The sequence below is a fragment of the Histoplasma capsulatum genome, genomic scaffold (assembly GCF_000149585.1).
Source record: "Histoplasma capsulatum NAm1 scaffold_11 genomic scaffold, whole genome shotgun sequence".
Lineage (NCBI taxonomy): Eukaryota > Fungi > Ascomycota > Eurotiomycetes > Onygenales > Ajellomycetaceae > Histoplasma > Histoplasma mississippiense.
Genome location: NW_001813972.1, coordinates 815,855 through 827,519, shown reverse-complemented (window position 1 = coordinate 827,519; position 11,665 = coordinate 815,855). Strand labels below are relative to the sequence as shown.

Here is an 11,665-nt window from a genome sequence, read left to right as displayed (position 1 = left end):
TCTCTATTGTTCAAGCTAATCACTGATCTCTAACATTAAGGGATATCAGCGAGCATTATATAGATAATGTTGCCCCCACCCTACGTTCATCATGATTGATTGTTCCGTGCCTTTCTATCGCCACGTATCTATTTCTTAATATAGATATCTCCGTTCCGCCTATTACAATTATCTCTCTTCTTCAAAGGCCTGGTCCCCAGGGCTTCTTATTGCAATGTGCGAAGTTCGTAATATGTGCTGCGTGGTTGATATTGTATAAAGTTCGCAGGATAGGACCGGATTAATTGTGGAGGTTAATTCCAAAGTGATGTTGTCTCAGGAGAACGTTTCTCCGGCTCCGCTGTTATTGCAGTCCAATCACGATTTAGGCACAACCCCTGAACCCCTTTCCTTTAACCTTTACACCAAAAATCGTATCCTAACAAGATCATCACCATCATCACCAACAACGATTTTTTTATTTAAAAGAATACATGAATTTATCAAGCAAAGTACACTGTATCTTCCCATACAATTTTTATTGTGACATTTGAAGTTTTGATTGCATGATTGCATTTTCTATTTTGAGTTGAGTTTTGTGTTGTTGTAATTTCTTTGATTGATATTGCAATATTGTAATATTGGTTTCAATCATCAACATCTGTTTTTCTTTCTCATCCTTCTTTTTCATTGGTTTTACTTTCTCCTCCTCTCTTGAAAAATGTTGATATTTGATTTAAAATTATGACAGAATGTTGAAACCAGCTGTTTCTGTTGTTGATTTGAAATCTATAAAGGGTGATATACTGTCTGCCATTGAGAGCATTTGCTTGGATTGTCTAGAGAGGTTGCAAAACCCTTCAGTATATTCTTGCTTTGTGAATGATAAATGCATACATTGTCATGTTTATTATATATTGAATAGAAGTTGTGTTGCTGTAAGTTTTTTAGATTGAATTTTTTACAAATACTAATAAATTATAAATGTCTGAATGCTTTCAAAAAACTGATCAATTTTTGATCAATGAATTTCAAAAAATGCTGCTCTTTAATGAAGTTCTGAATGAAAGATTTGCTATATATCAAATTGTTGTTATGAAATTTATATTTAATATGCAGATTTATGAAAATGCAGATAGAGTTCTAGAATTTTATATAAACTTTAATGATTTGTTGTCACAACAAAATGTGGTGTTTGATCATAATAATGTTTCAGAAAATGCATTTTTATATTCTGCTATTATATTAACATCATTCTTACTGAGCAAGAATCTTGATATGTTATTTAAATTGTTTGATAATGCTGATGAAGATGAGAAAGTGAATGATTTTATTGAGATGTTAGAAAAAAACACAGCAGTATATTATTGTCATTGTATTCAATATTTTACAACATCTTCTCATCATCATTGTGAGTCTGCTGAGAGTTGATGTAAGAAATGCAAGCACTGTTTAATGATGAAATATATTTGCATTTCAATTTCTATATATGTTTTGCAGAATATAAAATAACTTATGTTAGATGTTAATAAATGCTGTTGAATTGATTTAAATGATTATCAATGCAACTGAGAATTTAATTATCACTAATGCAGACATTTCAAATGTTAATGTTTTATAGAGTATTGTGACAGCTGCAGTTAAATTCTTCACAATGAAAATTTATGAAATTCAATGAAATGATTTCTCTGAAGCTCTGATTGAAAGAATGATTGATGAGATTTCAGTGGCTACATCATTGATCACAGCTCTCAAATCATTATTGAAATGTGGTGCTTCATCAGTTTAAAAAATCTGAGATAATAAACAGATTTACTTTGATGATAATTTTTTCAAATGACATTGATCAAGTTGAGATGAATCTGTTTTTTAATTTCTGAGTGGAATAAATATATTCAGCAGTCATTATCATCTTTTTTATTTTCATTTATTGCCTGATTTCTGATAGATTTTATTAAATTGTTTCAAGTACTTCTAACTGTTCATCAAATTTTCTTCAGATTTCCAAGAATTATCTATGTTTGTGCAATTCTTTCATTTAATAAAATATTGTATTTGATCACAGTATTGATGTTTATTCAATATAGCTTCAACTTCTTATTTTTTTTATATATTTATAATTATCAATTCTGTCTGTAGGATCTGTCCATCGTGTGTGTGATACAGTTTAAGAAGGGAAATGTAGAACACAGAATGAATTTCTTTATATTATAATATAAATTTCAATTTATACACTTGCATACTATATATATTGATTATTTGAAAGAGACTCAAAAATCGATGATTTAGTTGGAGTGAAAGTTGCAAGGTGAATATATTTTTTGCACACAGCATTATCCAATCCTCTATTTTAAAGTTTTTTAATATATAATATTGATCATAATACTTTTTCTCAGTTGTTTTAACAGTTTCTATGTAGTAATTTCGGCTTATTATTCTTCCGTGGCGTACGCCACCCCCTATTATCAAGGATGGCGTACGCTACCGCACTAGTTAATTCGTATAAGAAGGGCTGCAAAGCTTAGAAGCTTTGAACAGCTCAAGCAACCTTTGAATCACATCTAAACATTTTTAAATTTTGTTTTTTGCTTGCTTCATTCATTTCACTTGTTCTATCACTGATTTTGATGTATTCATATTTGAGGGTTTCATGTCTATACAAAGTTCAGTTGATCAGCTGATCATCACTTCAGAAAATGTTATTTTTATTGATGTGTGAAAGGCATTATTATATATTCATTGTGTCAGAGAAATCCATTTTATTCAGTTATTTTGCTGATAGCTGCAATACATGTAAGGATAATGTTCAATCATTTGATTCAATCATTTCATTTGACTGTTGATCTGTGGATGGAAAGCTGTCAATAATTTTTGTTGAATATGAAGTAAGTAACATAATGTTGATCAGAATTTGCTGTTTATTAATGAATCTCAGTTGTTAATAATGTTCACAGATAAATCAAAATTCTTCATAAATTTTTATACAATAATGTTCACAAATTCTTTTGCATCTAATTTTGAAGATGTGAGCACAATTATGACTCATTTAATGAACAAATTAACAAATATGATAATAATATTATAAGTTTGACTTCCTTTCTTATTATCTGACAGGCTTTCAATAAAGTTCATGTTAATTGTATATCATTTCTTATATAATATTAAATGTGATTGTAGCAATTCATACAGTTTATGCTGTGGTATTTTGATATATTGATAAACATCACAGATCCTCACATATGCTGCAATCTCATCATTTATATCATATCATGAATACTTATGTTTGATCACTTTGATGATTTTGTCACATTTAAAATGATCATTTTAAAAATTATCATGATTCATTTTTATTATTTCATGTTTTACAATTTTATTTTGTAATATATAGATTTTATCATCTTTTCTAAGCAGGCCATCTTCATCTACTGTTCAGATTGAATGATCATTTACATTAATATCATTCATCTTTAATCTTCTGTAAAGTTCAAATATATCAGTGTTTCTATTCTGAATCTGCAATAAGAATTCAATGGTAGATTCAACTATCTCTTCATAATAAATAGTTTCAAATTCAAATATTTTAACAATTAGAATTCATGGCATCAGAGTTTCTAGATTTAATCTCATAACATTAATAATTTCATTTTCATCTACAGATGTGTTTTTTATTTTTTAGAGTTTGTTGTCATTAATGATTACAGATCTCTTCACTCAACAATTTTTTTTAACTTATAGATCTTTTCACATCATCTTAATACATTGATTTAACTTTATATTTTCTTTTATTTTTAATGATTCAAAAATCCTCTTACACAGCTTTTTTTGCAGAGTAAGAAGCTTTATTAAAAAAACTGTGTATTTTATATAATCTGAGCAATGACTTATGTATGTATGTATGTATAGGTTTAACGTCCCGGAGAAAACACGGGCAGCGCCCGTGTTTCAGAAGCCTCCCGAAGGGCATGGAGACGTGCTACGCTGGAGAGATTTCTATGTACACAGAGAGAGAAAACAGAATCCAGGTGGCAACTCTTGAGAAGACTCAGCTCATTGCAAAGGATTTTTCTGAGCTGCGCATCCACTTCTGGCCCGACGTATGGCCATTCATGGTGGGGCTATAGTGTGGTTCCCTGAGGGGACCGCCGCTGCCGTGCCTGGAAGGCTTTATAGTGAGCAGAGAGGGATACCTCTCTCAGTTGATCAGAAATCTGTCTGTGCTTCTAACATCAGAAGAAAGACAGACAAGATAAATAATGAAGGAGAGAGCACTGAAGAAGGTTGTGACAGGAAAAGAGCAGAGAATGACAGAGAGAGCAAAGAAAAGAAGGAAGAAGAAGCATTTGAGCCGATAGAGACAAGGGCAAACGAGAGGAAAACAAAGCAGAGCACGCGTAGATACAATGCCGGCAGTCAAAACCATATCAGCTGAGTCAGACACGTAGACTGTACTGATTACACCACAGCTAATTGAGACAGATGAGCCTAGTTGTGCTATCTGTACTGTCTGCATAGACTGTGATGTCCCTGGCAGTTGCACCAGCTACCGTGGGTGTACTCAGCAGGCCCGCCTCGTGGAACTGCTGCGGGGTTGTCAGATGGTTTGCAGCCAGCCGGCTGCGTTACCTTGTGCAGTACCGTGTGTAGAACTGCGTGCAGTCCAGCAGTTCTACAAAGTCTGTAGGGGTCAGAGACCCTAGATAGGCAACAGCTGTCGCCCGGTTGTGTGGCCTAATGTTGATGTTATAATATGAGAAGTCATTTAATGAGCTGCTGCTGAAGTTCATTTGCAACACCACAAGAATGTCATCAAGTCGGTTTACCTGCAAAATATCGATCAAAAATGCAAGATCGCAGACAATTCTACATACTTCAAGCATTATTTTGATCTTGTATAGATTGCTTTCTTCTACTGCTTTTTTTGCTTTATCTTGCTAATTTATGTTGATTTGCAGCTACAGGAAAAAAATCATCAAATACAACATTGAACCCGCGAATATCTACAACTTTGATGAAAAAGGATTCCTATTAGGCCTCATCCACACCCTCAAATGTATTATATCGATTAGTTCACTCAAGTCAGGCCATACAATAGATGTCAGCCAGAATGGCAGTCGTGAATTCATCACACTACTGACCTCAATTTATGCAGATGGAACTTCACTCCCATCTGCTCTCATATATCAAAAGAAATCAAGAAATATGCAAGATACTTGGCTGAAGGATTTTGATAGTGAAAAGGATCAGGCCTACTTTGCTGCTTTAGAGAATGGATGGAGCAATGATGAATATGAGTTAATGTGATTAAAGAAGATCTTTGAACCTCATACAAAAAAGAAAGCAGGGCGTGGGTATAGGCTTCTTATATTGAATGGCCACTCCTTCCACATTAATATGGCATTCATCAATTACGCGATTTTGCATTGGATTCTACTTGCTGTCTTTCCTCCCCATTTTACTCACCGATTACAGCCGCTAGATGTTGGAATATTTGGATCATTGGGTAAATCATACTCAAATCAACTAAATGAATGAATGAGAACTGGAAGGGGATTCATACATACTACAAAGAGGTCTTTTTGGCAGCTATTTGATGCAGCATGGAAGGAGGCAGTTACACTTTCAAATATTATATTCACATTCACAGCAGTTGGCCTATATCCATTTGATCCGGATCGGGTTTTTAAAAAGCTTGCAATACACCCTTGCACCCTCTCAGATCAATATTGACTCAGAACCTCTACTTCTATTATTGACATGCAGAAATTGATGAAGCAAGTCAAGCAGCAGCAGCGTCGAATCTCTCATAATCTCAACTGAGTGATTCATGTGGGGAAAATCTTGCTTTTGATAAAGAGATTCTTCTAATAGAGAACAGGCAACTACAGCAAGCTCTTAATCAAGAGAGAAGATGTCACAAGCATGGCAGAGCAATGGGGTTGCTAGATCCTTCAAATCCATCATTGGCACAGTTCTTTTCACCAGCAAAGGTGCAGAGCATCTGCAAGCAGATGACTGCTGTGGAGGCCACTAAAAGAGATGAACAGGCCTGTAAGAAGGATGCCAAGTTGCAATACACTATTCTTAAGAAGCAGAAGGAGGCAGATATCATGTCACAGTGGATGAAGTGGAAGGGAGCTCACCAGGCAGCAAAGGAGCAAAAGGAGATGGATAAGGCCGCGAGAGCTGCTCAACAGCAGATTGAGAAGGAGCTTAGGGATGCAAGGAACGTCTAAGAGCAAAAAGAGAAGGAAGAATGAGCTGCTGCACAGCAGCAATCACAGTAGATAGACCAGAATTGAAGAATTCGAAAAATCGCCTTTGTAATTGGGGAAGTAGACCCTCATTTTGCAAGAGTGGTAAATCGTGTTTTCAGAGCAAGGCCAGGGTGCCCATGGATCCGCTGCTGGAGGATTCTCATGATATCGTGATCCCTATTGATTCGATGTCTGCCTGCTCTCTGAATCTACCTCCATCCAAGATTTCACATTCTGAATGAGCTATTAAGCCCAACAAACATCTTCTGAATTAGCTATATATTTCTATATGTAATTTTCTATATATATTTTCATCATATAATATATCATATTAAAATCTAATCGCGTTGTTGAGATATTGTTGAAAAGATTTCATCATAGTGGTGGCGAAATGGCGAGCGTTGGGTGGAAACGAGCGTTGGGTGGTTGATTACGTTAACGTAATCAACCACTCAACGCCCGTCTACACTCAACGCCCGCCATTTCGCCACCACTACGATGAAATCTTTTCAACAATATCACAACAACGCGATTAGATTTTAATATGATATATTATATGATGAAAATATATATGGAAAATTACATATAGGAATATATAGCTAATTCAGAAGATGTTTGTTGGGCTTAATAACTCATTCAGAATGGGAAGAATTCGTCCACAGTGGAAACAATCTCTATGCAGCGGGACAACTGGACGGCGTTGTACAATAATCTACTCCTTTTTCATATCAATCGATTGGCAGATCGCGGTTTCCCTTGTACGCCCCAAATCCTTCATAATCTTGTTGTTGAGATATTAAAATGAACCTATTGGAGCCAACTGGGTGGCAAGGTTCTGTCAACGCCACAAGGATGTAATCAAGTCAGTTTACCTGCGAAATATCGACCAAAAACGCAAGATTGCGGACAATTCTACATACTTTAAGCATTATTTTGATCTTGTATATATTGCTTTTCTCTACTGCTTTTCTTACTTTTATCTTGCTAATTTATTGTTGATTTGCAGCTACAGGAAAAGATCACTAAATACAATATTGAACCTGGGAATATCTACAACTTCGATGAAAAAGGATTCCTATTGGGCTTCATCCACACCCTCAAGCGTATTGTATCAATTAATGCGCTCAAATCCGGCCGTACAATAGGTGCCAGCCAGGATGGCAGCCGCGAATTCATTACACTACTTGCCTCAATTTGCGCCGATGGAACCTCACTCCCACCTGCTCTCATATATCAAGGGGAATCAAGGGATATGCAAGATACTTGGCTGGAAGATTTTGATAGCAAAAAGGATCAGGTCTACTTTGCTGCTTCAGAGAATGGATGGAGCAATGATGAATATGGGTTAATGTGGTTAAAGAAGATCTTTGAACCTCATACAAAAAAGAAAGCAGGGCGTGGATACAGGCTTCTTATATTAGATGGCCACTCATCCCATGTTAATATGGCATTCATCAATTACGCGGCTCAGCATAATGATTTTACTTGCTGTCTTTCCTCCCCACTCTACACACCGATTACAACCGCTAGATGTTGGGATATTTGGACCATTGAGCAAATCATATTCTAAGCATTTGAATGAGCGAATGAGAACCGGTATGGGATTTGTACGCACTACAAAGAGGTCTTTTTGGCAGCTATTTGATGCTGCTTGGAAGGAATCAGTTACATCCTCAAATATTATATCCGCGTTCGCTGCGGTTGGCCTACATCCATTTGATCCAGAACAGGTTCTTAAAAAGCTTGCAATACGCCCTTGCACCCCTCCAGACGCGCAATATCGACCCAGAACCCCTACATCTATTATTGGCATGCGGAAATTAGTCAAGCAAGTCAAGCAGCGGCAGCGTCGAATATCTAGCGATCTCAACCAGGTGATCCGTGCAGGAGAGAATCTTGCTCTTGATAAAGAGGTTCTTTAATAGAGAACAGGCAGCTACAGCAAGCTCTTAATCAGGAAAGAAGACGTCGCAAGCGTGGCAGGGCAATGGGGTTGCTAGATTTCTTCAAATCCGTCATTGGCACAGTTCTTTTCACCGGGCAAAGGTGCAGAGCATCCGCGAGCAGATGACTGCCGCAGAGGCCGCCAAAAAGGATGAACAGGCTCGTAAGGAGGATGCCAAGTTGCAACACGCTATTCTTAAGGAGCAGAAGGAGACAGATATCATGTTACAGCGAATGGAGCGGGAGGTAGCTCGCCAGGCAGCTAAGGAGCAAAAGGAGATGGATAAGGCCGCAAGAGCCGCTCAACGGCAGATTGACAGGGAGCTTAGGGATGCAAAGAAGGCCCAAGAGCAAAAGGAAAAGGAAGAACGAGCTGCTGCGCGGCAGCAATCGCGGTTGGGGGGGGCCAGGTTCGGGGGTCCAAAAATCACCTTCCTAATCGGGAAATCAGACCCTCGATTTCGCAAAGAGTGGCTAAATCGCGTTTTCAGAGCTCTGCCAGGTTGCCCGCGGGTCCGCCGCCGGGGGGTCCGGATGATATTGCAACCCCTACGGATTTGACCGCTGCCTGCTCATTGAATCTGCCTCCACCCAAGATTTCGCGTTCCGGGCGAGTTATTTAAGCCCAACAAACATCTTTTGAATTAGCTATATATTTTTTATATGTAAATTTTCTATATATATTTTCATCATATAATATATCATATTAAAATCTAATTGCGTTGTTGAGATATTAATGAAAAGATTTCATTGTAGTGGTGGCAAAATAGCGGGCGTTGAGTGTAGACGGGCGTTGAGTGGTTGATTACGTTAGTCCCTAATGATTCCTCTGTGTAACTACAGAGTAGTTCCCCCTTAACATTCTTCCACCCCACACCCCACTGTTGCGTGACCTCTGATATTCTTCTGTTCCAATTCCTCTTCTATAAGAATCCCTTTGTACAATCTTTCCTTCTGATCTCTTTTCTCTTGCTTTCCTTAATCAATTCGTACTCTGTATTAAGATAGTGTTTAGTCTGTTAATTGATAGTACGCCCGTTACATTGATAGAAAATGGGAGAATAGTTCAAGGTAAATGAGTCTAATTTAATATCATGTGGCACTATAATTACCACTAACTACTACAGTATGTGCTAAATTGGATATTAGTGTATATGTGGGATGTCTAAGTGGTTGTAATTAGCATGTCGGGAGCTGAGGCATATATGTGCGGTGCGCTAGTTTGTGATAGATAGGCAGCCTATATTGATGAAAAGTCATAAAAGTTTCAAAGGTCTTGCATAGCACTGTAGTAAAAAGGGATGAATAATGGTAATATTAGGGGGTAGTAGTATAGTAAATAGTAGCTAATTACTATAAGAGAAGGAAGAGAAAAGAAGAAAGAAGAAGATGTGTGAAGTAGCATATATATAAACATATAAATGTATCTTGATTGTATATAAGCGTGCTTGTTGTGTGGTGTATAGACATCAACTCACATCAAGCATATATACAGTAGGGTCAGCCTACCCCTATCACCCCCCTTCTGGGGCTGGGCAAATGAACCTCTAAATCCCAGGGGATGTAAGGCATCTCTAATTGCTTCAAAGGGTTGGACAGTTTAGGCACAACACTCTATAGCAGGAGCTTCATGAAACATGCAGCTGGGACACGATAGAGCAAGAAGCTCATAAAGCCATGCTCTTAGATATTATATATCATCGGTAGATATGATCGATATATTTCATCATCGGTATATGTCATCGCTAGATACCATTGCTAGATATCGATGGACATCATTGGTATATGTCATTACTGAATATCATCACCAGATATCATCAGTGGATATCATTCATTCAACCAAGTCAGTAGATAGATCGGCAGGTAGGCAGGCAGGTAGTCAGCTAGTCGGTTAAGGTGGTCTGTACTCCTGGTTTGTATCTGAAGTCGCAGTTCGTGGAGCGGCAAAGCACGCATGAAGGGTTTGGCATAATTGTCAGAGTATAGAACAGTCCACAGACACTCGGCGCAGAACAACATGCCCGCAAGGTCCAAACTGCAAGGGGAGAAACTAGGCACAACGACAGACAATGCAGCTGCCTTCCTCTGGATCAGTTGTTGTCAACTCTGCTATCACAGGCTCACGGTAACCCAGGTCCTCAGCATGCTTTTTTTCTCAAGGGCGACAACAAGCTGAGGGTCAACATTACTGAGATCCCCATACATCTCAACCAGTTGGGTCCGATGAGTCATCTTCTTACTTTCTTTTTTTGCAGCAGAACCGGCTCGGAATCGAGAGTGGCAGGATTCAACAGATGGTACAAGAGAGGTATCAGGAGGCCACAGCTAGCTAGCTCAGAAGCAGAGAGCTGAAAAGAGAAAAAGCCAGGGGAAAAAGAAAGGAAAGTTGATACTTGTGTTGTTTCTACCAGGAATCAAGCTCTAACCTCGTGCCCTAACTTGTGAGGGTCACTGGGGTTCAAAAAGTCTTGACGCGATGCATGGATTTTGCAACTCTCCGCCCAGTGACCCAGTAAAATGATGAACACTCCATGAAAGCCCTTAAGAAAATAAATATTCCTAAATCTTCTACAAGCCTTTCAAACGCCTTGCAATGTGAACAAGTCAGTGCGCAAGAGTATGATTTCATTAAGCTGATTCTACCAACTTTAGTATTCCTCCGGTTCATCCCTGGTGATGGTTCTCCTGTAAGTGTTCTTGAGAAGAACAGCAAAATGAACAGGAGCAAGCCTTAAAGTCAGCACTGCTTGTATAAGATTTGGAGTGTGAAACAAGTCGACATCCGCCTTGCGGGCCCACTTCCCGGGGGGGGGGGGGAAAGATCTATGGTCATAACAACAAACCATGTTCAACCTTTCTGACAAACAAAGCCTCGGGGAAGACGCGTCGCACTTGGCCAGATTTGGCTTTCTCCGGTTCATGTAAGGCTACTCAGGCAAAGAAAGGCATTGTTCAAAATGTGAAATGCAGTTTTCACTCAGGGAAGAAATCTCTTCCATCTAAAGGGTAAAAACAAGAATGAAATTGTTACAAAAAAAACGAACGAAATACCAGCTTAAATGCCACACTAGTCCCAATGCTGCTACCTTCCTCTGCTTCTGCTCATTATGGGATTAAATCAACCAGACAGGCCTCTCTCGTAGTGTCATGGTTGAGAGAATACAGCCCTCTATTTTCTCTCCTTGGGGCTGATCATCAACTCCGGGCGGACATGGGTATCGAATTCCTCCTCGGTGAGAGCTTTCAGTTCCATCGCACTCTGCTTCAGCGTCAATCCCTTCTTATGCGCATTCTTAGCAACTGCGGAGGCCATGTCATATCCGATCACCGGGTTCAGACAGGTAACAAGCATCAAGCTGCGGAGCTCAATATATCAGCCGTCAATCTCAACATAGACGCACACATACATGTACGTTGTATATAAACATATACAGCAGAAAACATAACGTCCTTAGTTCGGAGGAGGGGGGTTACCTTCATGCAACAAC

General features: G+C 38.4%; 4 protein-coding genes across 4 annotated transcripts in view; 3 read left to right on the top strand and 1 right to left on the bottom strand.

The window, feature by feature from the left end:
* Positions 1–3,941: 3,941 nt before the first annotated feature.
* Positions 3,942–5,280, top strand: HCAG_08496 (predicted protein; the record flags this gene model as incomplete). The annotated part of the gene is made up of 4 exons (XM_001536664.1): positions 3,942–4,073; positions 4,443–4,615; positions 4,932–5,029; positions 5,129–5,280. 4 exons carry the CDS (start codon positions 3,942–3,944, stop codon positions 5,278–5,280), a joined length of 555 nt encoding a protein of 184 aa, XP_001536714.1.
* Positions 5,281–5,909: 629 nt separating this feature from the next.
* Positions 5,910–6,212, top strand: HCAG_08495 (predicted protein; the record flags this gene model as incomplete). Its single annotated transcript, XM_001536663.1, has 1 exon — positions 5,910–6,212. One exon carries the CDS (start codon positions 5,910–5,912, stop codon positions 6,210–6,212), a length of 303 nt encoding a protein of 100 aa, XP_001536713.1.
* An 822-nt stretch (positions 6,213–7,034) lies between these two features.
* HCAG_08494 (predicted protein) lies at positions 7,035–7,803 on the top strand (the record flags this gene model as incomplete). Its single annotated transcript, XM_001536662.1, has 2 exons — positions 7,035–7,070; positions 7,240–7,803. 2 exons carry the CDS (start codon positions 7,035–7,037, stop codon positions 7,801–7,803), a joined length of 600 nt encoding a protein of 199 aa, XP_001536712.1.
* Positions 7,804–11,346: 3,543 nt separating this feature from the next.
* The window catches only part of HCAG_08493 (fumarate hydratase class II), a gene marked incomplete at both ends in the record, with an annotated part of 2,120 nt that continues 1,801 nt past the window's right edge, over positions 11,347–11,665 (bottom strand). Inside the window, one exon of the mRNA XM_001536661.1 lies at positions 11,347–11,541. Within this exon, the coding sequence (XP_001536711.1) occupies positions 11,347–11,541 (195 nt within the window). The remainder of the gene's footprint in view (positions 11,542–11,665) is intronic.